The sequence below is a fragment of the Pan paniscus genome, chromosome 9 (genome assembly GCF_029289425.2).
Source record: "Pan paniscus chromosome 9, NHGRI_mPanPan1-v2.0_pri, whole genome shotgun sequence".
In the NCBI taxonomy this organism is placed as follows: domain Eukaryota; kingdom Metazoa; phylum Chordata; class Mammalia; order Primates; family Hominidae; genus Pan; species Pan paniscus.
The window spans coordinates 75268783-75295697 of record NC_073258.2 but is presented as its reverse complement, the minus strand read 5'-3'; the positions used below and the strand labels follow the sequence as shown (position 1 = coordinate 75295697).

Below are 26915 nucleotides of genomic sequence, written 5' to 3'. Positions count from 1 at the left end.
TAGGAAAACCAGAGACCCTTGTTCACATGTTTATCTGCTGACCTTCCCTCCACTATTGTCCTATGACCCTGCCAAATCCCCCTCTCTGAGAAACACCCAAGAATGATCAATAAATACTTAAAAAAAAATTTTTTTTACATTTAAATTTTGTGAGAGAAAAGATCAGTCGAAATTTTAACATTCAAATTGTAATTAACTAAATTAAGTTGTCCAAACGCTACAAAGATATTGTAAATCTGCTTTCTGTTAGGATATTAAAATATTCAATACAACACACACACAAAAAAAACATTCTGGGTTTTTTGTTTGTTTTAAAAATTCTGCTAGAACCTCAAGGATTTCACTGACTGGGGGCAGTTTCTGTGTTAATTTATTGTTTCTCATCCTAAAATAACTGAAGTGCAGACCTTGGATTTGAAAATTTTTTTAATTACCCAGAACTCAAGAAGAGACATGCTTCCTCATGATCTCTATAATAGTGGGCAGGACTTTTTCTATTCTGCATTTTCACTGAGAGTGAAATGCTTCAAGGATGCCATTTTTATTTGGGGGTCTCAGTTCCAACTCCCTACCTTGCACATGGGCATTACAATCCGAGAACCAGATAAATGGACAGTTCTCAAACCCCAGGTAACCACAATATCAGTCCCACAGGCTTATCATTCTGCTTTTTAATTATTTTTTTCCCACTGCCTGGAGTCGTCCCTTTCCTCTTGTGAATTATGCTGTGCATTTAAGATAATGTTTTTTCTGTTTTATGTAGCATTTTGAGGTGTTTCTAGAGAACAGGTTTTTAGATCATCTGGTTAACCATATTCTTTGCATAGAGATTAGTACATAGTACAGATTCAAATGTATTCTTCTTTCCTTCATTCAGGATTCAATAGAGGGGATTTGTGTCATATGCATGGTAGAAGTCACCATAGATACTCTCTAACCTTCCAAATTTGAAATCCTATAAATTAATAGAATTACATTTTCATGCTTTTTTGGTAACTATTCCTAATGTCATATTGATCAGGCTACTTGACAAACTGAAAGCTCATTGAAATTTATATGGATAATTAACACATTAATTGTTAATAAACTATATTTGGTATGATATAAATTCTACTTTATAATAGAAAGATGACTTTTTTCTATATCACATAACTACTTTATAATGTTAAGTTAAATAGTATCAAGTTTTAGGGAATAGTCTGTGGTTTCTTGGATTATCTTTAGTAGATAGTTATAGGTTTAAGAGTATAATTGGATACTATGGCATATGCATATTATAATGTTATCATAATAATTAGCCCTGCTTGTATTTTACTCATATTGTTATTAAGGTATACTTCTAAAAGAAAATCATATATAATCATTTGATTGAAGAGTCCCTGTAAAGTCATTACTATCTATATCTTTTAATATTTATTAAATTAGTCCTCCTATGTTGACATTTTTTATTTGATCAATTTGATATGCTTTATTTTTATTTTTATTTTTTCATTTTATTTTTTTTGAGATGGAGTCTCGCTCTGTCGCTCAGGCTGGAGTGCGGTGGCGCTATCTCAGCTCACTGCAAGCTCCGCCTCCGGGGTTCATGCCATTCTCCTGCCTCAGCCTCCCGAGTAGCTGGGACTACAGGCGCCTGCCACCACACCCGGCTAATTTTTTGTATTTTTAGTAGAGGCAGGGTTTCACCACGTTAGCCAGGATGGTCTCGATCTGCTGACCTCGTGATCTGCCCGCCTCAGCCTCCCAAAGTGCTGAGATTACAGGTGTGAGCCACCGCGCCTGGCCTCAATTTGATATGCTTTTTAATAAAGCTGAAGATCTCAACTATAGATAAGAAAAGATCTGGCAAGCATTTTAAGTAATTATGGTTATATTTACTTATAATCTAGGTTTACTGGGAAACTGGTGCTCAGATCACGTCTCCTCATGATAAAGAAATTCTAAAATGTATAGAAGAATGTGTGGAACCCTGGAATGGTTCCTGGAATGATAATTTAGTGGATACCAGCCCGCTGAAGAGAGACCCTCTGCAGGACATTTGCAGGAGATACATGGAAGATCTGAAAAAGATCTGTTTTTACAGGTATCCAAGTGAGAATATCAGATAATACTACTTCAGAATAACGTTAAAGAATGAGGAGAAGAAAAAGTGATAAAAAGTGTTGTCTATTTATTAGATTAAAATTATAGCTAAATAGTACTCATAAGAGTCAAAGAGTGGAAATAACCCAAGTAACCATTAACTAATGAATGGATAAGTAAAATGTGGTATATCCATACAATGAAATATTATTCAGCAATAAAAATAAATGAACTACTTACATACCACAACATGGATAAACCTTGAAAACATCATGCTAAGTGAAAGAAGCCAGTCACAAAGAACCACATATTGTATGATTCCATTTATATGACATATGTAGAATAGGCAAATCTATAGAGACAGAAATAGATTAGAGGTTTCTTGTGGCTGGAAGGAATGAAAGGGTTGGGGGCTGGAAGCTATAGGTTATAGAGTTAGTTTCTTTCTCTCTCTCTCTCTTTCTCTCTTTCTCTCTCTTTCTTTCTTTCCTTTTTTTTGAGACAGAGTCTTGCTCTTGTCACCCAGGCTGGAGTGCAGTGGCGCGATGTGGGCTTACTGCAACCGCCGCCTCCTGGGTTCAAGCAATTCTCCTGCCTCAGCCTCCGAAGTAGCTGGGACTACAAGCAACCACTACCATGCCTGGCTAATTTTTGTATTTTTAGTAGAGACAAGGTTTCATGATGTTGGCCAGGCTGGTCTCGAACTCCTGACCTCCGGTGATCTGCCTGCCTCAGCCTCCCAAGGTGCTGGGATTACAGGTGTGAGCTACCACGCCCAGCCTAGAGTTTCTTTCAGGAGTAGTGAGAATGTTCTAAAATTGATCATACTCATGGTTGAACAACTCTATGAATATAGTGAAAGCCATTGAATTGCACACTTTAAATGGGTGAATTATATGGTATGTGAATTATATCTCAAAAAAGCTGTTAAACAAGTTATACTTAAATATATGTATTTCTTCTATGTTAGATCAGTACATTTCTTTTAAGATTTTATTTTTCCTTAACCATTTCCATATTTCCATAATTATCTCTGTAACTCTTCTGTAAATAGCTAACACTATTGCTAGGAAGAATCCTGGCTAGCTGAGTGTATTTTTCCTATCCTACAAAATAATTTTAGCTTTTTCTCAACTTTATTTTAATTTCAAAAGTATACCCATCAAGCTATCAATTGTTTGCTTCTCCGTCTAAAATGATAAGTGACAGTAATACTAGCTAAATGCTACCAGCTCTAATCAATCTAAAAAGAATTTGATTCTTTTTATCCTTTCTGTCTTTTCTTATTTATATTTTTGTTTTTTAAAGAGTATATGGGCAAAAGCAAATTAACAAGTGAACCTAACTATTTATCAAGCTGAAGGCATAATTACACAGAGAATAATTATTTCAAGTGACTTTACAGTTATTGACTATATATTTCTAGTGGGATATGTCCTAAGGATAAAGAACTACAAAGAAACCTCAAATTTTATTTGATAGCTGTACTGTTAGTGGTAATATTGATGATTTTACAGATGTAGATATAAATAAATATATAGACATACACATATATATTATAAAACAAATGGGTAATTATGTTAATGTCACTAGGATCTAAGATTTTAGTTTAAGAGAAGTGAATGTAAAATCAAATAAAATAATTTTAAAATTATAATTTTAAATTTGAATTTGAAATATGTTTTATTTACCTAAAATGCCAAAATACTAGTTCTGTTACTAAAAAGGCCAATGCCTACCCCTAAAGCCCAGATTGTGGTTTCTAAATACCATTTCCTAGTAAAAGGAACCATGGCTCATTGGAGAAATTGATTCTCATCAAGGACTGGGGCAGAAAATATACTAAATGAGGCTGAGATAACTTTGTTTTCCTTGCCATAAAGCAGGCTAGCTTTCAAAGATACTGGGGTCATATCAAAAAGATCTGGGAGCCAACTTGAAGGGACTCCCACTGACCAAAGATTGGATAGTTGGGCATCAAAAAGAATAATCACCTCAATGAATTAAAACATTAAACATAAAAAGCCCATGACTGTTAGTAATACTAAAAAAGCAGTTTATTGGTCACCTTTGGGAGTTGCTGGACTGAAAATCACACAGGCTGAAATTTGATAAATTCTAAATTTTCCTTCTGAAAATCAATAAATGTTTGAAACTTTCTCTTAATTTGTTCTGCCTTTTCTATATGAACTGAATTTTAGGGCTAATCAAATGGTTGATGAAGGATCATTATTTTTAAAAGAAAAATACAATAAATGCAGAAGAAATAACAGAATTTTCAAAATCACTATGTTGTGACCTCTAATAAATAATATATCTAAGTAATTCTTATCAAGGGCTGCTAAGACCCATAGGTGAAATGTTGATGGGAAATTTTTTGATGGAAGGATTAGGCTGACACTGGTGAATCTTAGTTTGACAGCATTAAAAGTAGAGTAGAAATTGTGTGCTTCCACCTGTGAGTCAATAGAAAATACACAGCACCTATTCTTGCCCAAAGAATTGAAACTGAATCTAATGTTACCTCTAAATGCAGTTGCCTATTTACAGAAAAAATAGGATAGAAGAGCATGTTAATACCAAAAGGATGCAGTCTACATACTGGAGATACAGGAAATTCTACAGGACAAATGGGCCAGTTTCTTCAATAAATGACATTTGGGTTGGGGAAGGAAGGGAGGAACATTTACAGATTAAAAGAGACTTGAGAGGCATAGCAGTCAAATTATATGGAACCTCGTTCAGGTCCTGCTTCAAGTAAAACAACTGTTAAAAGTATTTTTGAGACACTTGGGGAAAATTTGAACACAGATACGGTATTAGAGGAAAGAAATTATTATTGATTTTGTTAGATGTAATGATGGTAATATGGTTATGTTTTTAAATACTAAAGCATTTTCATGTAAAGTAATATATCTTGAATAAATGAGACTAGATTGACAGACAGTGGAAACATATTGAAGTGAGGTAATGGGTATATGGTGTTAGATATTCTGTCTTCCTATGCATATGTTTGAAAATTGTCATAACTTTATTTTTATTATTTATCTTATAATAAATTTTATTTTTTATGGGGAATAGTTAGTAAATGGTAGGTTAGGATGTACAAAGTTTTGCTGTGGAAAAGACCAAAGAAACAGAGACTAGATGCTAATGGAAATGATGCCGGCGAGAGAGAATTATCCATGTACTAAAGTTCTCAAGTGAGAATTGATGGGGACCAGAGCAGAAGTAGAGGGGTTGACCTTTGATACAAAGAACACTTCCTCATTATTATCAGATGGAAGAAGGAAAAAATATGGGTTGTCGGTTTGGTGTGGGACGATTAGGAAGTTCCCATCAAATGGCTCTGTGTCTCAGTGATGTATGAGGTGAAGGGGGAGGAAAGGAATAAGGAGAGAAGAGAAGGTACTAATTAAGTCACCATCTTGGAGAAGTAAAAAAGTAAGCTTTTTGGGTAACAAAGTAGGATTGCCTGGCAGCATTGGGTATCCATTCAGAGTGAAGCTGTTCAATCCTTTTGTGAGATTTATTCTAGCAATATTCAACTATTTTGGTGCAAGCCTGGAAAAGGTACACATTTGGGTTCAACAAGATTTGGGGTATTGGAGGGTCAAAGTAGCCAGACTGACATATAAGAAGGTGAGTGTAATTAGGTACTTTGCAATCTAAACTGGAAGTGAAGAAACGAGGGGTCTACTGGCAAGCAAGAAAGACCAGTTAGGAAGTGTTTGTGATGGTCTAGTGAGAAATAATATTTACTTAGATGATACAAGCTTAGCTTGTTCAGGGTATTGGCACAGCATATGGAAGGCAGCTGTCCAGGCCAGGAAGTTGAGCCACAAAGGGAGAATGCTGTTGAATTAAAACTCTTGATCTTTAAGTTAGTACTCTTGATTTGTTTGTTTGAATATCTTAGACCTCTGCTGAAGGCTTTAATCACATTTTTCAGAATTTGATTGTTTTTAATTATATCAAAGGTAAGAGGTTTTGTAATCATGATCATATGTTGATTTTCCTTTACAGGGAGTTAAACTCGAAGACCACCTTGAAATTTGTGCACACATCTTTTCATGGGGTCGGACATGACTATGTGCAGTTGGCTTTTAAAGTGTTTGGTTTTAAGCCTCCAATTCCAGTACCAGAACAAAAAGATCCTGATCCAGACTTTTCTACCGTTAAATGTCCAAATCCTGAAGAAGGAGAATCTGTGCTGGTATTTTTTTAAATATTTAAATTATTATTAGTTTATTAAACCATCAGAATAGATAGAACTCATTGACAATTCAAAGATTACTTACAAAAGCAGAAAGGACTGTAGTTTACATCTTTTAATTGTATTGGAGTAATAATAGGCTGTGTTTTGTTTGAAACGTCTATGGTGGGTGTCCCTACTTTTGGCTTCTTATTTTAAACGTAGCTGAATTCTATGCCTTCTAAAATTCCTATCACTAACATTGTGCCTACATACAGGAACATTAACATTGAACTTAGGTTCTTCAGTACAATCCAGCTTTTTGGGTCACTGTTTCAGGAACTTTCCCTGAGACTGGCAGAGAAAGAAAATGCCCGGGTAGTGCTAGCCACAGATCCTGATGCAGACAGACTGGCAGCAGCAGAACTTCAGGAGAAGTATGTAGAATCTGTTATTTGATTAAAAGCTTGAACTTTGAAAAGCAATGTATTTTAAGTCTTACAGGCTCATTGAAAATAATGAAAAATAAGAAAAGAACATAAATTTCCTGTAAATCCATTATCCCAAAATAACCACCTAAGTTGATACTTTGACAATTCTTTCCTGTCTTTTAAATTGAAATATTTAAAGATGTATTTGTTTTTATTAAATTATGATCATAGTTTTATATCTTGATTATTTTCCACTTTAATTGTACAAAATGCTTCAAAAACTGCTTACAGTATAATGGTTAAGTATAATGCTTACAGTGTAAGCATTTTCCCCTGACTTTATATATTTTTTGAAAATATTAATTTTTACAAAGACATAATATCCCAACAGATCGCTTTATGATGTAGTTATTTCCTAACCTTTTTTTTGTTTGCTTTTTTTTTTTTTTTTTTTTTTTTTTTTGGAGACATAGTTCCGCTCTTGTTGCTTAGGCTGGAGTGGAGTGCAATGGTGCTATCTTGGCTCACTGCAGCCTCTGCCTCCCAGGTTCAAGCTATTCTCCTGCCTCAGCCTCCTAAGTAGCTGGGACTACAGGCATGTGCCACCACGCCTGGCTAATTTTGTATTTTTAGTAGAGACAGGGTTTTGCCATGTTGGTCAGGCTGGTCTCGAACTCCTGACCTCAGGTGATCCTCCCACCTTGGCCCCCCAAAGTGCTGCGATTACAGGCATGAGCCACCTATTTCCTAATCTTAGTCCTCTGGGCTGCTATGTATTTTTACCATTATAATGTGACAAATGTCCTTAAATAGAAAGGCTTAATTATTTATCATAATTTTTTCTCTCATTAAGTAAAAGAATAAATGTAATGATATAATAATTTTCCAAAAGACGTTGTACCATTCCTACCGTAAAATCACCCCTGGTCAGTTAGAAAAGAAGTAGTAATAAATGTTTTCTCAAAAATCCCATATGATAGTTTTTGATTTTTCCTAACTGAAGGATGGTAATTTTTAGGCCTTGGAGTCAAGAAGTTTTAATGAGAAGAAAGGTCTTGACATTGTATTTTCCTTCTCTCTACAGTGGTTGTTGGAAAGTTTTCACAGGGAATGAGTTGGCAGCTTTGTTTGGATGGTGGATGTTTGATTGCTGGAAGAAAAATAAATCAAGAAATGCTGATGTGAAGAACGTTTATATGTTAGCCACCACAGTCTCTTCTAAAATTTTGAAGGCAATTGCACTTAAAGAAGGATTTCATTTTGAAGTAAGAATCAATAATATCTGTGTGCTACTTTTTAAAACCTATTTCTGTATGTTAAAGACATCTCCCCACCAAAACTGACTTTCATTGATTTCATTTGTAATTCCCTTATTTTTCTAATTCTGTTAACACTTGTTCAGTCTCTTTTGATAATTTAGACACCTTGAGCCAAAATTCATCCAGTACCGTATATGAATTTCTGGGACTAAGATGAGATATTCTTTAAAAATTACATTAATACTTATTATTCTGTACAACAAATATCTGGTTTTCAGACAGGGAAAATATAGCTCCTGGTGACCCCATCAGTAACTCAGACTTCTCTCCAAAAAGTTGTGGGTGTCATCAACCCCTTGTTTAGGCTCTTCAAGCATGGTCTTAAGGAACTTCAAGTAGTCTTCTAAATTGCATAGTAAACCCAATGATCCTACATCCAAAAAAACAAGCAGTGGCTCTCTCTCAGCCCAGATCATTAACCTTATGACCTTAAGACCCTTAAGCTGACCATTTTTGCAGCCATGGGAACTAAATTGCTTTTTCTCTGCCATCTTTGCCAAATATCAGTGAAAATGTCCCTGGACATTTTTCTTGAGCCATAGTCAGGCTACAGGTCTTAACGCTAATTGACTGAGTAAAAGAAAATTGTACCTGGCTTTATGAAATAGAGCTTTCAACCTTATGCTTTCTAAAACACAAATAGCAAAATAGAAGATACTGAAAGTTGATTCACACCTAAGATTCTGATGTTTTCCTAGTTTATGTCTATAGCAAGAAGAAGTATAATGGGCACAAAAGAGAAAGAAGAACAATTCTAAAGACCACTATTATAATTTTATTTGCTTGTTTTTGTTGTAGCAGGGAGGTTTTTGACTTTTTAATTTTTATTTTGTAGTAAGGAGGTAGAAAGGTGAATTAGGAAACAAGTTAGTAACGGTGAGCTTTAGTATTAGGGTGTATCACATACTCTTTCTGTTGACTCTGAAACTCTTTCTGTTGACTCTGAAACTCTTTCTGTATCTTTAAAGTGAACAGTATAGCTCATTAGATGAAAAGTCCTCAAATCTAATTATTTAAAGAAGTACTTAGTAACTGTCTTGGTGGTTTTATTAATAGTTAGGACACAGTGTTATGAGAAGGTACACTTGGTTCAAGCTTATGTTATGCTAATATTAAAAGTGCATCACTAAAAAGCTTCATGACCTTTCATTGATTACTCAGGGAGAGTAAATCCACCAACTTTCATAGGCACTCTTATATTAGTGGCTGTAATATAGCTTAAAGGACAGTTTCTGAGAAGCAGAAACTTGAAATTGAATCTTGACTCCATCTCTTATATGCAGTATAATTTTGGGCAGATTGACTTATCTTTCAAGGCTGTGTTTCAGCGATAGCGTTTTTGAGCATTAAAAAAAGATAATGGGGCCAGACGTGGTGGCTCACGCCTGTAATCCCAGCACTTTGGGAGGCTGAGGCAGGTGGATCACAAGGTCAGGAGTTCAAGACCAGCCTGACCAACATGGTGAAACCCCGTCTCTACTAAAAATACAAAAATTAGCTGGGCATGGTGGCACACCTGTAATCCTAGCTACTTAGGAGGCTGAGACAGGAGAATTGCTTGAACCTGGGAGACGGAGGTTGCAGTGAGCTGAAATTGCACCACTGCACTCCAGCCTGGGTGACAGAGCGAGACTCCGTCTCAAAAAAAAAAAAAAAAAAAAAAAAGATAATGTAAAGCACCTGGTTCAGTCCTTAATAGTAGGTCATTATAGTGTATGTGCTTATTCATGTTACTTTGTGACTATATGAAGCACCACTTATAAATGCTGGTTTATATTTGGTGTAAATCACCTAGTATTATAATCTATAAATAGTAGGTCATTAGTAGTAGCAGTGTGTGTATTTATGGCACTTTATTACTATATGTCTGCTACTGTATAAATCTTTGTGGACTGAAGACTATAGTAAAGATCATTATATGAACGTTGTGTGCATGTAGTGGCAGATTTTTCTCTAATAGGTATTTGTGAGACAGTCACTTAACTAGAGTGGCCTCCTCTGCATTTCAGGAAACATTACCAGGTTTTAAATGGATTGGAAGTAGGATAATAGACCTCCTGGAAAATGGGAAAGAAGTCCTTTTTGCATTTGAAGAGTCTATTGGTATGTAGTAAATATTAAAATCTTCGAAATTTGATTGATAATTTTTTAAAATGTAATTCTGTAGGAGGAATTTTTTGTGTTCTGGTTTCATATTTTGAGTTGTAAAAACTACAGAGAATGAGAAATATGTAGATACATTTCTTATCAGAAAAAAAAAAGAATGAAAGTGTCCCCTAAATACACTCAGTATTGATGAGTTTCATCTATTACTAGGCTTTTAAATTTCCTGGTCCTTCTGAAGAAATGTAGAACTATTGAAATTATAGCCTTAAGTTTTCCTCTTTTCTAGTGATGGTTTTCAATCCTCAGGTTTTCTCTGTGGAACTTCAGTTTTGGATAAAGATGGCGTGAGTGCAGCTGTTGTGGTTGCTGAGATGGCATCTTACCTGGAAACCATGAATATAACATTGAAACAGCAACTGGTTAAGGTTTATGAAAAGTAAGTTCTACTATTATGAATTTCACATGCTAGATTTTTCTTTTATTGTCCTACCCTTAGTTTTCTAAATTTGTTTCTGAAGAATAGTTGATCCTTTTTTAAAAAGTATTAAAATTATGTGAATTAAGGACTGCCACTTTCTATAAAATACCATAGTAGGCTGATCTTCCTTAATATATGCTTTTTTAAAGAGTTATCTGAAATCTAATTTTAGCACTTTGAATCTTTGCACAGATATGGTTATCATATTTCAAAAACTTCCTATTTCTTGTGTTATGAACCACCTACCATCAAAAGTATATTTGAAAGGCTTCGTAATTTTGATTCTCCAAAAGAATATCCAAAATTTTGTGGAACATTTGCTATATTGCATGTACGGGACATTACCACTGGATATGACAGTAGCCAGCCTAATAAGAAATCAGTAAGTACCTTTTTTTTTTTCCAAACAATTTAGAAAATTTCATGGCTCATGTCACCAAAAAGTCCAGAGGCAGGACAGATTTCACATGAGATTCAATCCAGTTTCCTCATGTTTACCAGTTTATTATAAAGGTGACAATTCTGGAACAGCCAGATGGAAGAGATGTATAGGGCAATGTACTAGGGGTGGGGTTGGGGCCTGGAGCCTCCCAGCAAGTCCACGTGTTTACCAAGCTGGAAGCTCCTGTAAATACTTAAAAAAAAAGTTTTTAACAGTTTATTATAATTCATACTGAAATAGGAGATCAGCAGGACTTGTTTTCCAAGCACTGGTCATGACCTCACTGATCAAAACAGGATCTGGTCCAAACAGGATGCAGTAAAGAAACCAGCCAAAATCAGCTAAAACCAAGATGGCAACAAAAGCAACCTCTAGTTCCCCTCACTGCTCATTATATGCTAATTATAATACATTAGCATGCTAAAAGACACTCCCACCAACACCATGACAGCTTACAGATGTCATGGCAACACCCAGAAGTTACCTTATGTGGTTTAAACGTGGAGGAACCCTTGGTTCCAAGAACTCCTCACACTTTTTCTAGAAAATTTGTGAATAACTTGCCCTTATTTAGCATATAATTAAGGAGAAGCTATAATATAGCTAGCCAGCAATCCATGGTGCTACTCTGCCTATGAAGCAGCCATTTTCCTGTACTTTGTGGCTCTGATAAAATTGCTTTCCTTTTTTTTTTTTTTTTTTTTCCTTGAGACGGTGTCTCGCTCTGTCTACCAGGCTGGAGTGCAGTGTGGCATGATCTCAGCTTACTGCAACCTCTGCCTCCCAGGTTCAACTGATTCTCCTGCCTCAGCCTCCTGAGTAGCTGGGACTACAGAAGCATGTCAACACGCCTGACTAATTTTTGTATTTTTAGTAGAGACAGAGTTTCACCACGTTGGCCAGGCTGGTCTTGAACTCCTGACCCCAAGTGATCTGCCCACCTCGGCCTCCCAAAATGCTAGGATTACAGGCATGAGCCACCGCGCCCAGCAGTTGCTTTCCTTTTACTTTACTCTGTTGATTCATTCTTGAATTCTTTCCTGTGTGAAGTCAAGAACCCTCCTGGGCTGAGCCCCAGTTTGGGGGTTCACCTGCATCAATACTATAATAAAATGGTGAAACTTCAGGCCTGTGAGTTTCCTTAAGACTAGAACCCATTGTTTTGCTCCAGAGCATTTTTCAGTCTGCTAACTTATCTCTCTGACTTTGATCCTATCCTTATCACTTCCCAAATAATCATGTATACTACCCTCAGGGTAAGATGTGTGGAATGGAGGTGGGGGCAGAGAGAGAGAAAGAAAAAGAGAAAATGGGCAAGGATGCTAGATAATGTTGAAAATAACTGTAAAAGCCTATAATTTCAAAGCCATACATCTTTCTAATTTTAACTTCCTTTTCCAACCTTATTCCCTATACCTCCAGCCAAATAGAACAGCTTACTTACTTACCTACATGTATACATTTTTTTTTAATTTCTGCATTTTTGGTCCAGTTGTTTCCTTAGTTTACCCATTTTTCCAATTTCTACAGGCCCATACCTCAGCTACTATAAGACTTAAGGCAAATATCACCTGTTCCACGCGACCTCTAGGCCTCATAATTAGATACCTTCCTCTTGAGGTTTCATTACATACTGTGCCTTCCTCCTATTACTGTTTAATGTCATCATTGTGTTGTACATGGCATGTTCCTTTCTGATGTACTTTTTTGCCTCACCAAGTTGCTGCCTATGTTGTGGCTGCTCAACAAATACTTAAATGCCATAGATGCTGATTATATTCATTTTGTTATTGTTGTTATGATGATTATTAGCCCAAATTTCCATTTGTAATGTTCTGATGTGGTCTCAAGATTCTGGGGACATAATGTATTTTGGAAAATCTGTAGTTTATTGTGTAGAATAGTACCCATATTCCATTTTTGCATATTTATCCAATCAACAAATATTAGTTCCTGGTGTTGATATCCTGTGTATGAGTATATATGTGTCTATTTTTCTATCTTTGTAAATTGCTGGAAGAGAAGAATCACGTTTTGCTTCTTTTTATTTCTCTAGTTTGCTGTGCTCAAGTAGCCTTTGGTATAATGCTTTTCTCCCTCTTAATTCTCGTTAAAGTGTATAATATTCATTATTCAGGGTGCTTTTTCATCTATTCTCTTCTGGTTCTTACAACAAGTTTGTAAGGTAGGTAGCATAGATGTTGTTATCCCCAAGGTTGCATAGTAAGTGTCAAAGCCTTCCTGAATTCTCTCTTTTCCATGTTTCAGATTAATTGATGTTCATCTGTGTATATTCATTTATCAGAATCCTTCTGTGCTGCAGGCACAGGTACACTAGGAATATAGCAATGACAAAAACACTGCACTCAAGAAAAAGTCTAGTGGGGAAATTGACAAGTAAATAGCAATTTACAAAATGATAAGTGCTACCAGGGGAGGCATGCATAGGATGTCATGGAAGAGACTTTGGGGGCTTATGCAAGACTTTCTAGAGAACTGTTCTGAACTGAGTTCCCAAGTATGATTAGGAGTTGGCCAGATGCAGGAGGAGCAGAGGGTGTTTCAGGCAAAGGGAACAGTAAGTACAAGGTCCAGAGATGAAAAAACATATTCTCTTTCAGAGAACCACAGGTAGTTGTCTATAACTGGAGTATGAGGTGAGAAGAATGGCCTGCATGATGAGTGGGTTTTGAGGGGCAAACTTCCAGGCAGGAAGATCAGTTAGTACACTGTGTCAGCAGTCTAGATGAGGTGTGATGGTCACCTGAATTCAATATAGGAGCAGTGATGGAAAGAACTGGATAAAGTTGAGTTAAATAAAGTATAGAAAGGACTTGCTACTTTATGGGCTGTGGGTGAAAAAGAAGGGAAGATCTCTGTGTTAAGTCACTGGTATATGGTAATGTACTGACCAAGAGAGGGGTCTCAAGGACAGGACTCATGGCTCAGGACAGCTGAGGAAAGGTACCAGTGTCAACCCCTCTGGCCTAGTACAACCCTCACAGTCCCCTCGAGATGCCTCGACAGACGGATGTGTGGACTAGCAAGAGTACCAGTGTTAATCCATATATTTAGTGTCAGTAAAACATCACTTCTTTTTTCAATTTTTATTAAAAAATAGAGTTCTTTCTGCACCCCAGTACATGCAGGATGTGTGCACTCCTCTTTGGAGACGATTGATAAACTGCGAAAATGCTTCGCAAATATAGAGGCAGTTTGGACTTTGGAACTTGGCTTCCGCTTCTTGTTCTACCACTTAGTTGATTGTCTTGAACGGGTTGTTTACTCTCATTGAGCCTCGTCTGTAAAATGGCGGTAACACTTACTTTGCAGGATTATTGTTGAGGCCCAGAGATCATGCATTGAGGTATATAACCCCACGCCTTAACTATTCAGTAAATGGTATGTTTATGAATTATTACATATGGGTAATCTTCATTTGTATTTTATAATTCTTTTAAAATATGTTTTAAATTTTCAATTGTGGTTAAAAAAACACATAACAAAAATTAACTATCTTAACCATTTTTAAGTGTATAGTTCGGTAGTGTTAAGTATATTTATATTGTTGTGTGACAGAGCTCTAGAACTTTTTCATCTTGCTAAACTGAAACTCTCTATCCTTTAAGCAATAACTCCCTATACCCCCTGCCTTGGCAACTGCCATTCTAATTTCTATTTCTGTAAATTTGACGACTTTAGATGCCTCATATAAGTGGACTATATTTTACAATTCTTGAAAATGAAAGAAAATGAAAAAGATGCCAAGTATAATTAAGCTGTTGTTGCCATTTTGCATAGGTGCTGCCTGTGAGTAAAAACAGCCAAATGATTACATTTACTTTTCAAAATGGCTGTGTTGCTACCCTTCGGACAAGCGGAACAGAACCAAAGATAAAGTATTATGCAGAGATGTGTGCGTCACCTGACCAGAGGTAAGAATTGATTTTTTTTAGATATACATACAAAAGCTTTATTGAAATATAATTCACATACCATACAGCTCACGCACTTAAAATGTACAATTCAGTGGCTTTTAGTATGTTCAAAGTTGTGCATCCATCACTGTAATCAATTTTAGAACATTTTCATCACCCCCAAAAGCCCGTAGCCTGAGAAATCACTTCCCATTTCCCTCCTTTACGGCCCTCAGCAACCCCAATCTACTGTCTTTCTCTATAGATTTGCTTCTTTTCTGGGCATTTCATATAAATGGAATCATACAATATGTGGGCCTTTGTGACTGCCGTCTTTTACTTAGTATAATGGTTTCTAGGTTCCACCATGATTCAGTTGTAGCATGAATTTATTCCTTTTTTTAAAGTTTTGTTTTTTATGGCCCAACAATATTCCATTGCATGGCTATACCATGCTTTTTAATCCATTGATCATTTGATGGACATTCAGATTATTTGCACTCTTTGGCTGTTTTGAATACTGTTATGAACATTTACATACAGGTTTTTGTGTGAATGTATGTTTTCATTTCTCTTAGGTATATACCTAGGAGTGAACTGCTGGGTCATGTGGTAGCTCTGTGTTTAACCTTTTGAGGAACTGCCAGACCATTTTTTAAAGCAGCTACATCATTTGGGAATTGAATTTTAAAATTGTATTGAATTTCTATACTTGGAAAGATTCTCTGAGCTTTAAGTATTATGTGATTAACATAAGGAAATTATCATCAAATAATTTATGTTTATTGCCAAATATCCATTTTCTATGTCTAATATGACTTGACATAATCTGTTCAGTTCATTTCCTTTTAAGAGGATGAATTGTGACTAAGTTAATTTCATAAACATATTCAAAGGCTACTTAAATGTATTAAAAGTACTGTCTCCTATAATATTGTAATTGCTCAATATATATTTGGGAAGGAGATTTTTTAGAATTGCTTTCAGAGTCCAACCAAGCTATACTATTTTGTATTTCCCCAAATCTTTGCATTTAAGGATAGATTTCATTTCCTTTGGGGGGGATAAAGAGCCCCCGAAGTCATTCAAAGTAGAATCTAAAGTAAACCAAATTGGGTAATGCTAAATTGGGTAATGCTACATCTGGTTGAAAATGAAGGAAGATTATTAAAGTAATAAGAACTGATTTGTTGTGTAGCTTTTAAAATGACTGTAAAGGCAGTTTAAAAGAGGCTTGCCTCGAAATGTTCTGGGCAACGGCAGCACCTCAGTGATGACTTTCAAGGGCCTTCTTTTAAGTGCATATTTATTTTTTTAAACATCACATTATTTTAGTCACACCTCCTTCTGCTACCTGAAAGATATATCATTCCATAACATCTGTACCGAATATTTTTCAAAGTATTTCAGGAAGCCATTTTCTCCTAACACCTGGTATTTGTGTTCAAAGCCATTTGAACCTCATTCTCCTGACCCAGGAGAATTCTTTAGATACACCATCACTCCTCTGTTTATCATGTGCCAAGGAACTCCTATTAATGCAGTTCACCTTCAGTTTGTGATAGCAGTGTTTTCTTTGTGTGTAATTTTTTTTTTGGTCTTGTTTTGTTTCAACCAAGTGAATTTCTCTTTTGTTTACCAATTGTTTAATGACTCCATCAGGACCTCTTAAAAAATCACACTAATTTAAATAAATTTTAAGCCTATGAAAATAAATAATTCCAAAACTCTTCATCTTTTCCTCAGTGACACTGCTTTACTGGAGGAAGAACTGAAGAAACTCATTGATGCTCTGATTGAGAATTTTCTTCAGCCTAGTAAGAATGGACTGATCTGGCGTTCTGTTTAGGGGTACACCAATACGTCATGACACTGTGTGGGCATATGGAACAGAGCAACCGAGAACTGCATACATTGAACCTTGTGTTAGCATTCTCTCTCTATCTCATCTGGCCGAGTATCTTTTTCCTTTTATTTTCTTTCTTTTTGGTCAACTGGCTAGACTAAACAAAGTATAAGTTTGAAATGAAATGGTCTAGAGGGAAATGATTCAAATTTTTTCATAATTCAAACAAAAGTTATTACACTAAAAGTATTATAGTAACGTATTGTCCTTCCGTTAACAGAAACATCACAATTCAAAAGTGAGTTTTCTTATTATAGTGTGATTAAGCCTAGTTCTGTATCTTGTAATTGTGTATAGCATGGTAAAAGAAAAAAAAAAAAGACAGGTAAATGTTATATAATTATAGGGTTAGTTAAGGAAATTAGTCCATAAAATTGGCAAGAAAATGGTACTTTCCTTGATTGTTATGAAAAAGTGTCATTGTGACATCACAGGTATTAATTTACAAATTAGAGTATTTGAAATAGGATATTTAGCATTTCTGTAGTTTAGAACAGATGTTACAGTGTGTGGTTTTGGCATGTCTGTTTCAGGTGCCCTTGGTGCAGTATAAATTTACTGTATGTATTTAAAATTCTGATGTTTACTGAACATAAAACAATAGTGGCAACACTCCTATTGGCTTTGTTCTTATCAAATTTCTCAGTGCCTTCTCAGGGTCTGGTATGAACAGAAAAAACAGTGTTCCTGCATTTACCATAATTTAATCAGTCAATTTTCAGATAGCTAAGGAAAATCTTCCAAAATCTGTAGGTGCTTCCTCTATATCAAGTGAGTTTGCTGATTTTAAAATCTTAGGAATATAAATAAAGACCTTAATAAAAGCAAGCTTAATGTAGTTAAGGATCTTCATATTAGAATTGTGTCATTTATCAAACCTTTTATTACAGAAAAAAATCTGAACTGAGAAAGGAGCTCTGAATTTATTTGACAGTCTAACTTTTGAATTACATTTTTGTAAGTAGATTTATTCTTTTATTTTATGAAGTAATGTTAATTTTACTAAGAATAAAACATCCAAATTTTAAGTATTATGAAATACTAAAACTACATGTTTTAAAACAGAGGTCCAGTTTATTCTAACATCTTGCTGACTTCTGTAGAATTTCTGATTGCATGACTATTATTTATCTTCTTTTAGTGTAGAAAATAATTTTTTACAAAAAGTCACTTTTGGGCTGGGCGCAGTGGCTCACGCCTGTAATCCCAGCACTTTGGGAGGCTGAGGCAGGTGGATCACAATGTCAGGAGTTTGAGACTAGCCTGGCCAATATGGTGAAACCCTGTCTCTACTAAAAATACAAAAATTAGCCGGGTGTGGTGGTGGGCACCTGTAGTCCCAGCTACTCGGGAGGCTGAGGCAGGAGAATTGCTTGAACCTAGGAGGCTGAGATTGCAGTGAGCCGAAATCACGCCACTACACTCCAGCCTGGGCAACAGAGGGAGACTCCATCTCAAAAAAAAAAAAAGTCACTTTTGGCTAATCATGCAGTCTTCTGAAAAGGTTTAATAGAGAAATGCTGTTTAGGCTGGGCTTGGTGGCTCACATCTGTAATACCAGCGCTTTGGGAGGCTGAGGCAGGAGGATTGCTTGAGGCCAGGAGTTTAAGTTACAGAACTATGATCGCACTGCCGCACTGAAGCCTGGATGACAGAGTGAGACCTTATCTCAAAAAAAAAAAAAAAAAGAGAGAGAGAGAGAAAAAGAAATGCTGTGTTTAATCTTCTTAAAATGTATCTTGTCCTACATAGTTCTCAGAATACATATGGGGTATAGTTAGGAGATAACAATAACAAGACCTAAACAAATTGCTTATAGGAGATAGCACTGTAATTAGAGAATTTATTTCATATAAAATAATAATATAAAGTTTGAACTGATTAGAATGTTCCTTAAATCATGGTTTAGTTTGTTGCAGCTGTCAGCTAACATTTGGTTGAGCTCATATAATCCAAACCTAATTGTCCAACTATTGTATTGCCACTATTGTTAATTTGTTCCTTCCTTACTTTCTTATTGTTGGATCTTGTATGACTGTATGACTGTAGATAATAGACAGCTAGCTAAATGTAGAGCACCATTTTTCTCAATGAGTTTGTTTTCAAAGGCTTTGCACTGGAGAAGATATGTGTAGAATTTTTGTTTTATTTTTAAAATGTGTAAAACATCTTTTGTTTTATATGCTTTTAAGAATGTAGATTGTAATTTAGGAAATGGCATATATTCTGCAAAGTGGTATAATGTTGTATATATGAAAAACAGGTATATTTGGTTTAGTTCTGTGTTTCAGTGACTGATAAACAAAAATGAAGCTAAAATGAATCAACGGCTCATTCATAGTTACTAAAGCCATGTCATGACTGTCATTCTATTATGAAGAAAACAGTTTTATTTTAGTGCTTTAATATAATGCAACATTTAAGTCATCTTAAGGTGAAAAGTTATTGAAGTGTTCTTCTCTCAAGTTAACAAAATTTTACAAATGTTCCTGAAGTGTATCGATTGAGGGAATTATTTTATTCTAGTCTGTCATGAGTCTGTCTGAGCATGATACTTAACATGAACTTGATGTAGTAGGTGCACATTTGCCTAACAGGATAAATTCAGTGATAGCCCAAGCTGGTCAGGAGAGACAGAAGTGCTGGCTAGGAGGTCTCAGCCTCGGGCACTACATTGTTTATCTTTTTCTTTTTGAACAATATTGTGAAAATGATTGCATTCTCATTGAGCATGAAAGTCAAAACTGGAATTTTCTAGAGCTTTGGAGAAAAGGAGAGAATTAGTAGGGCAAGATCAAAGCATACATTGGAAATAAACAGTAGAAATAAGCAAACAATATAAAGAGACACGGGAAATGCTTCTCGTGAAGGGCAAATGTAACACCATAACAGTAGGGAATAAACTGTGTCCCACCGGTTTACTTGTGTTTATTTGTTGTTATGATGAGTATGCACCTACCATTTTCCTTTATTGTGATCACTAAAATGAGGCCAAGGTTTAGGAGGTGAGAAAAAGTATCCCTTTTACGGATTCAGTTCCTGCTAGGATGTTGTATCAGAATCATGTGAGAACTCAGGAAGAGATAGAGCAGAAATAAAAAGGAAGAAAATGTAGATTAGAAAATAAGACTTCTGAGAAAAAGTTCAAGGAATAAAGATTGTTTGACTCTGGAGAGGAGAAAGCTGTTGAGATAGTTTGCTAAGTTTGCTAATAAAGCTTTATTGAGTCTTTTATTGAAGGGTTCAAAGTAAGAAATACTATGCCATAGTGTTCTCCATCTCTAGTGAAGACAGAACCAGAGGGAATAAGGATCTTTTTTTTAAAGACAGCATGGAAAGTTTAAGATTTAGGAACTTCTTGAGAAATCTTCATAATATCTTCTATTCAAAATCTTTTTTTTATTTTTAAGGGAATAAAAATTTTAAAAATTAAGAGATACACAGATAACTTTTTAAGGGTCCTTCTTTCCAGCACATTTTTTTAAAAACTCAGGTTAGAACAAAAATGTCATAAAGGGCACTAAAAGTAACATTTGGGTTTCACTCCATATCTAGAAGAATTTAGCTCACAAAACAATTTTTGTGTGTTTTGAGTAACTGATGCATAAGTGCAATGAATAATTTTCCTGCTTCACTGTTATTTTTAATTTAACCTGGCAAATTAAGTGAGACTTGAACAAAATTTTGTTCATCTTGAAGAATGTATAGTGGCTTAGGTTATTGGAGGTTTTCGTTTTGAATATATATGTTGTTATTTTGATGTAGATACGTTAGCAGATGGAGAGGTTCTAAGAGATTGGATACTTTGGAATGTCTTTATATAGGAAATAGACCTCCCATTTCTTAAGCAAGTTGCTTCTGGAATTGATGCAACAAGGATATTAGCTGTAGTTTAATGGATAAGTTGTTCTATGAGCTGCTGCTATCAGTATTTTTTTCCACATTTTCCATTGATATTTGTGATGCTTGAAAAATCCAAACTTCACTTGGATACATTTAATTTTATGCCTTTTTCTCTCTACCTCCCACTTTTCCTAGGCACCCTTGCACATTTTGTTACTGTGAAGGACTATTGCCCTGTTACCTCACTGATAAGAAATCTCAACTGTATTCATTCAGAATGCTTTAAGCTTAGTCATAAACTACATTTGCCTATGGACCTTTGGTTATTTTGTTAATGTTGTCATTATATTTAAGACTTATTGTAGGAAGTAATTTTAAATCTATTTCATAACCTGTTTTGATCTGTCTGCATACTGCTATATGTTAATTTATTACGGCCTTTTACAATTCACTTGTCATCTGAGATTGTTCTAGAAACTGATGAGGAAAGAGTCGTACTAACCAAAATGAATGGGCAATTGACCTAACCTTCTATTTCAGGTTTCCTTGTACTTGGGGAGCCAAAGCACAAGATATAAGGAAATCTTATTCACATTTGTCCCTCAGAGCATCTTACCCTAAGCCATAGAGGTATAAATAGTAAGATGAGAATTGCTCATTGTCTGACTCCTTGCACAGCATGACTTTAATTCTAGTTGGAAACAAAGTTAGTGTTGACTACTGGTTACCTTAAAGTATTCACCATACTATACATTTATTAGACCATCTTTCCTCTTTGTTTATTCAAGACTATGTACTTATAAAAGAGAACCTATAAGAATGTGTAGAGTGACCAAATAGGGACAAAGTGACATACCTAGAGTTTGCTGCTCAAATTTTTCCACTAGCGTAACCCTAAAGCAGAGGGGCATGATGAAGGGGGAAGGGGTTCTGAGAGCAAAATCAGAATCAGCCTACCACTGACATGAAGTGTGTTCTGTCTTTAAAATGTAAGTGAATTTTGCATTCTCTATAATAAAACTTTTAATATAAAAATGATATGTTTAATCTTTACTGAAACTTATGCCGCCACAAAGGAGCACCATGTTCATCACGTGGCTGCTCAGTTTTCTCCCCCAGTGCCCTCACCCCCAGTGGCTGCAAGTCCTTGAGCTACACACACTGGCTGTAGTGCAAGATATATAAACATAGGCCGGGCTCGGTGGTTCATGCCTGTAATCCCAGCACTTTGGGAGGCCGAAGCAGGTGGATCATCTGAGGTCGGGAGATTGAGACTAGCCTGACCGACATGGAGAAACCCTGTCTCCACTAAAAATACAAAATTAGCCGGGTGTGGTGGCACATGCCTGTAATCCCAGCTACTCGGGAGGCTGAGGCAGGAGAATCACTTGAACCCAGGCGGTGGAGGTTGTGGTGAGCCAAGATCGCGCCGTTGCACTCCAGCCTGGGCAACAAGAGTGAAACTCCATCTCAAAAAAAAAAAAAAAAAGATATATAAACATAGAACATATCTAGACTATTTCCTGCCCTTGGAATCTGACCTTCAGAAGGATTAATGCCAAACTAAACTGACCTGAAACAGTTTTGTTACTATTGGCATTCCTTGACTAAAAAGGACCACCTGATGCTCAGTCCCGAGAGTAGGAATCGTGGTTTATTATTTTTCATATCCACACCACCTAGTTCAGTACCTGTTATAGAGTGTTTAATTGCTGATACTAGGAATTAAGGGATTTTTTAAAAGTAGCAAATAGTTTAAGGAACAATCAAAAAATGAATTTTCTAATTCAGTTTTTTCAATGAAGTCCCATCACTGAACTTTATAATGTAATGTTTATTAAGCAGACATCCCCTTAAATACTCAGTTTCTTTGGAGAGAGCAAAGCATATCTCTCTGTGGAAATTATATATAATGCCTGGTATTTTACACTCAAAGCAAGGTGTTGGCCAGGAAGGTAAAGAAATGGTGTCTATGTAGACTTAATATCACTAGTCTAAGTGTCATTTTGAGCCTAGTAGCACTACCTTCCAAGTGAGTCACAACAAATTTGATCCTATTTGGTATGTTTTTGTCCACTGTTATGATTCATCATGTATCTTACAAGAGCCACTCAAGCAAGACTCTGCTTCTATGTATGGTGAGGTCTTGTTGTTCTAGGCTAGAATAAACTCTTTGTATGCCTCACTGAATATGCCAGGTAAAATATATGCAGTCAAGAATGAATTATTTTTCTGACTAAAGTGTGTAGCAGTAGTTCAAAATTGTGCCCTTGTTTTAACAGTTTCTGTCAACATCTTCTCATTTTTCCCTACAAAAACACCAGGGTGTATTATAAGTACTGCCTATGAGAATTTGCACTTTATGTATTTGTGTGTGGATTTCTTGTGGTTTTAGCCAAATGAAGTGTTATCAGTAATAAACAGGTCTCTTCATAGGCATGAGTTTCTGTGTAATTTTTATTTGAGATACTGTGTAGTTCATAAAGCTTGCTATCTAAACAGGAAATACTCTTGAAATACACACATCACATACCCTAGAATCCACTTTGCATCTAAATGAATATTCTGGCTTAGTACTCAGGAAATATTTCTTGATTGGTTTATCAGAAGTCCCAGATGTGAGAACTAACATTAAAGTTCTTATTTTTCTTTTCTTTTTCTCTCCTTAAGCTGATCTAATTTGTTTGCCCATGTTAGCGCCAGCTACTATAATAAGACAAAAGTTTAAAGTTTGGAAATCTCTCACGGTAATAACCGTAGATCTATGCTTCAATACTGATGAAGGACTGAGTTTCCAAGGGTTCTTATGAATCTGTGGTCCTGGTCTCTGTTGCCTGCCTTTCCCAGATCAGGCTCAAAGGGAAGATGACTGAAAGGAATGTTCTACGAGGTCCTTTTATCAGCTTCTAAATGGAATATTCTGAGAACCATGCTGACCCCGTCCTTAACCACTTTCCCTAGTTTATTGTTCTTTATAGCACATAAACAAATGAACAAATCAATTTAAGTAGTAGTATTATCTGTCTTCATGAGCATAGCTTTTTCACTACTTTACCACTGCCTGGAACAGTGTATGGCCCTCAGTAGGTACCCAATAAATGTTTGTCAAATGAAAGAACCTATCTCATGTTTCTTCTTGCAGAAGAAAACACCAAATCCTTGATTCTGCATATGCGCAGAGTTGCATGAGAAATATGCAGTGGCGATACCACCTGTTTTAGAGACGTGTTGCTGCTGTTGGGTCATCTCTGCTCACAACATACCTGCTGAAATCTCAAGCTCCACATTTTCTTCCTGCTTTTCCTGAGTGGCTGTATATCTCCCTGGTTTGAAACCTCCAAATCATCTTCGATTTCTCCTGCCACTGGGTATGTGCTATTTGTTGCATTCTTTAAATGTAACAGTCTCTGAAAGTAAAGGGCAAGGCCATTGACTTGAGACCCACGTAAAGAGACCAAGCAGCTAACACAACCTAAAATAATAGGGTTTTATTTATTTATTTATTTATTATAACTGAATGAAAAAGATTTAATTTTATAAAATTGACAATGTTCACCAAATTATATCTATTACACTTTTTTTTTTTTTTTTTTTTTTTTTTTTAGTATTTATTGATCATTCTTGGGTGTTTCTCGGAGAGGGGGATTTGGCAGGGTCATAGGACAATAGTGGAGGGAAGGTCAGCAGATAAACATGTGAACAAGGGTCTCTGGTTTTCCTAGGCAGAGGGCCCTGCGGCCTTCCGCAGTGTTTGTGTCCCTGGGTACTTGAGATTAGGGAGTGGTGATGATTCTTAAGGAGCATGCTGCCTTCAAGCATCTGTTTAACAAAGCACATCTTGCACCGCCCTTAATCCATTTAACCCTGAGTGGACACAGCACATGTTTCAGAGAGCACGGGGTTGAGGGTAAGTTTATAGATTCACAGCATCCCAAGGCAGAAGAATTTTTCGTAGTACAGAACAAAATGGAGTCTCCCATGTCTACTTCTTTCTACACAGACACAGTAACAATCTGATCTCTCTTTCTTTTCCCCACATTTCCCCCTTTTCTACTCGACAAAACCGCCATCGTCACCATGGCCCGTTCTCAATGAGCTTTGGGTACACCTCCCAGATGGGGTGGCGGCCAGGCAGAGGGGCTCCTCACTTCCCAGACAGGGTGGCTGGGCAGAGGCGCCCCCCACCTCCCGGACGGGGCGGCAGCCGGGCGGGGGCTGCCCCCCACTTCCCCAACGGGGCGGCCGGGCAGAGACGCTCCTCACCTCCCAGACGGGGTGGCGGTCGGGCAGAGACACTCCTCAGATCCCAGACAGGGTCACGGCCTGGCAGAGGCACTCCTCACATCTCAGGCGATGGGCGGCCGGCCACAGATGCTCCTCACTTCCTAGACGGGATGGCGGTCGGGAAGAGGCGCTCCTCACTTCCCAGACTGGGCGGCCAGGCAGAGGCTCCTCACATCCCAGACAATGGGCAGCCAGGCAGAGACGCTCCTCACTTAACAGACGGGGTGGCGGCAGGGCAGAGGCTGCAATCTCGGCACTTTGGGAGGCCAAGGCAGGCGGCTGGGAGATGGATGTTGTAGCGAGCCGAGATCACGCCACTGCACTCCAGCCTGGGCAACATTGAGCACTGAGTAAGCGAGACTCCGTCTGCAATCCCGGCACCTCGGGAGGCCCAGGCGGGCGGATCACTCGCGGTCAGGAGCTGGATACCAGCCCGGCCAACACCGCGAAACCCCGTCTCCACCAAAAAATACAAAAACCAGTCAGGCGTGGCGGCGCACGCCTGCAATCCCAGGCACTCGGCAGGCTGAGGCGGGAGAATCAGGCAGGGAGGTTGCAGTGAGCCGAGATGGCGGCAGTACAGTCCAGCCTAGGCTGGGCCTCAGAGGGAGACCGTGGAAAGTGGGAGACGGGAGAGGGAGAGGGAGAGGGAGCAGGGTTTTATTTTTGTTCTTACTAAAGGAGAAGAGTTGGTATGCATATAAATGGAAACGTTTTGGAGGGGGGATTATAATAAAAATTTGGTATTCGCTATCCTTCCTCTCTATCTTCCCTAAACCAACACTTCCCCTCATTTCTGTTAGTGCTGTGACCATTCTCCTGTTTATTTTTATTTCCCTCTCTTTACCTCCATTTCTGATCATTAAGTGGTCCGACCTTGCACATAATTTGCTTTAGATTAAGTCTTTGACCTTTATCCCTCTGCTTCATTCATTCATTTAATACATATTGATTAATCCGGAAATGAGAAACAAGGGCACTCCAGAAGGCTAAAAAGTAAGAAAAAAGACACAACCACGTTACTGCCTAAACAACCAGTTAAGGACACCATGCTACTGCCCCCACACCACCAGAAAATCACCTTTATCTATTCCTTATGACTTTGGATTCAAAGTAACTTGAGAGAAGGCCCAGTTGGCTGGATTTTTGTCATTTGCCTGCCTCCTAGCTGCAACTGGAGGCTGATAAAGGAAGGATATGACTCCCTTAGCTTCCTCCTGAGTTCTAGTAAGAGGCAGGACACTAGTTACCTTTCCATTGAGACACAGTAGGGGAGTTAATTTGCCATATTGGAAATAATAGTGCAAAAAAAAAGTGACAAACATACACTACAGTGCTAGTGCTGAGTGTTGGAGAATAAACACTGGCAAAGGGATAGGGGAGGGTATTTTAAATACTGAACATGGCATACATGTGCAGAGCACAAGTGATTTGGTGTTGCTCTTGGAGTTTGAGAGTGGGTGTGGGTAGGGATGTGAGTGGAGAGGTGGAGTGCTCTGTGTGCTGCTCCATGGAGCTTGGACTAAAGTCAGCAGCTGACGGGAGTCATCGAGGGATGATGGTGGTGCGACAGAATTTCCACTGGAAAGGAGTTTAAAGGGCATCTTACCTAACTGTCACCATTTTCTATGATGTGACCTCCAGTGGGGATACATGTTTGAACCTCTCCAGGGACAACGGGCCAAAACAAGTTCATTCTCTTTTAAATAAAGGCCAGTAGAGAGCTCTTTCTTGTGTTCAGCTGACCTCTGCCTTCTGCAGCTCCTACATTTTGCACTTGGAAGGTCTGTGTTATAAAAACAGTCCATTTCCTTTTCACTCAGTCCCCCTACCTCCCAGTCTAAATATGCATAATTCAGCTGCTGTTCCTTATATAACCAGTTTTGGGTTCCCCTCCCCTTCCTGATCACCT

At 37.2% G+C, this 26915-nt stretch overlaps 1 protein-coding gene across 1 annotated transcript in view; it reads left to right on the top strand.

The window, feature by feature from the left end:
* Positions 1-23156, top strand: part of PGM2L1 (phosphoglucomutase 2 like 1) — a 68274-nt gene extending 45118 nt beyond the window's left edge. The window contains exons 6-14 of the mRNA XM_003814679.6: positions 1890-2083; positions 6109-6298; positions 6617-6714; positions 7793-7973; positions 10037-10130; positions 10440-10569; positions 10804-10993; positions 14855-14988; positions 16717-23156. Coding sequence (XP_003814727.1) covers positions 1890-2083; positions 6109-6298; positions 6617-6714; positions 7793-7973; positions 10037-10130; positions 10440-10569; positions 10804-10993; positions 14855-14988; positions 16717-16819 — 1314 coding nt within the window. The 3' untranslated portion in view covers positions 16820-23156. The remainder of the gene's footprint in view (positions 1-1889; positions 2084-6108; positions 6299-6616; positions 6715-7792; positions 7974-10036; positions 10131-10439; positions 10570-10803; positions 10994-14854; positions 14989-16716) is intronic.
* Positions 23157-26915: the final 3759 nt, after the last annotated feature.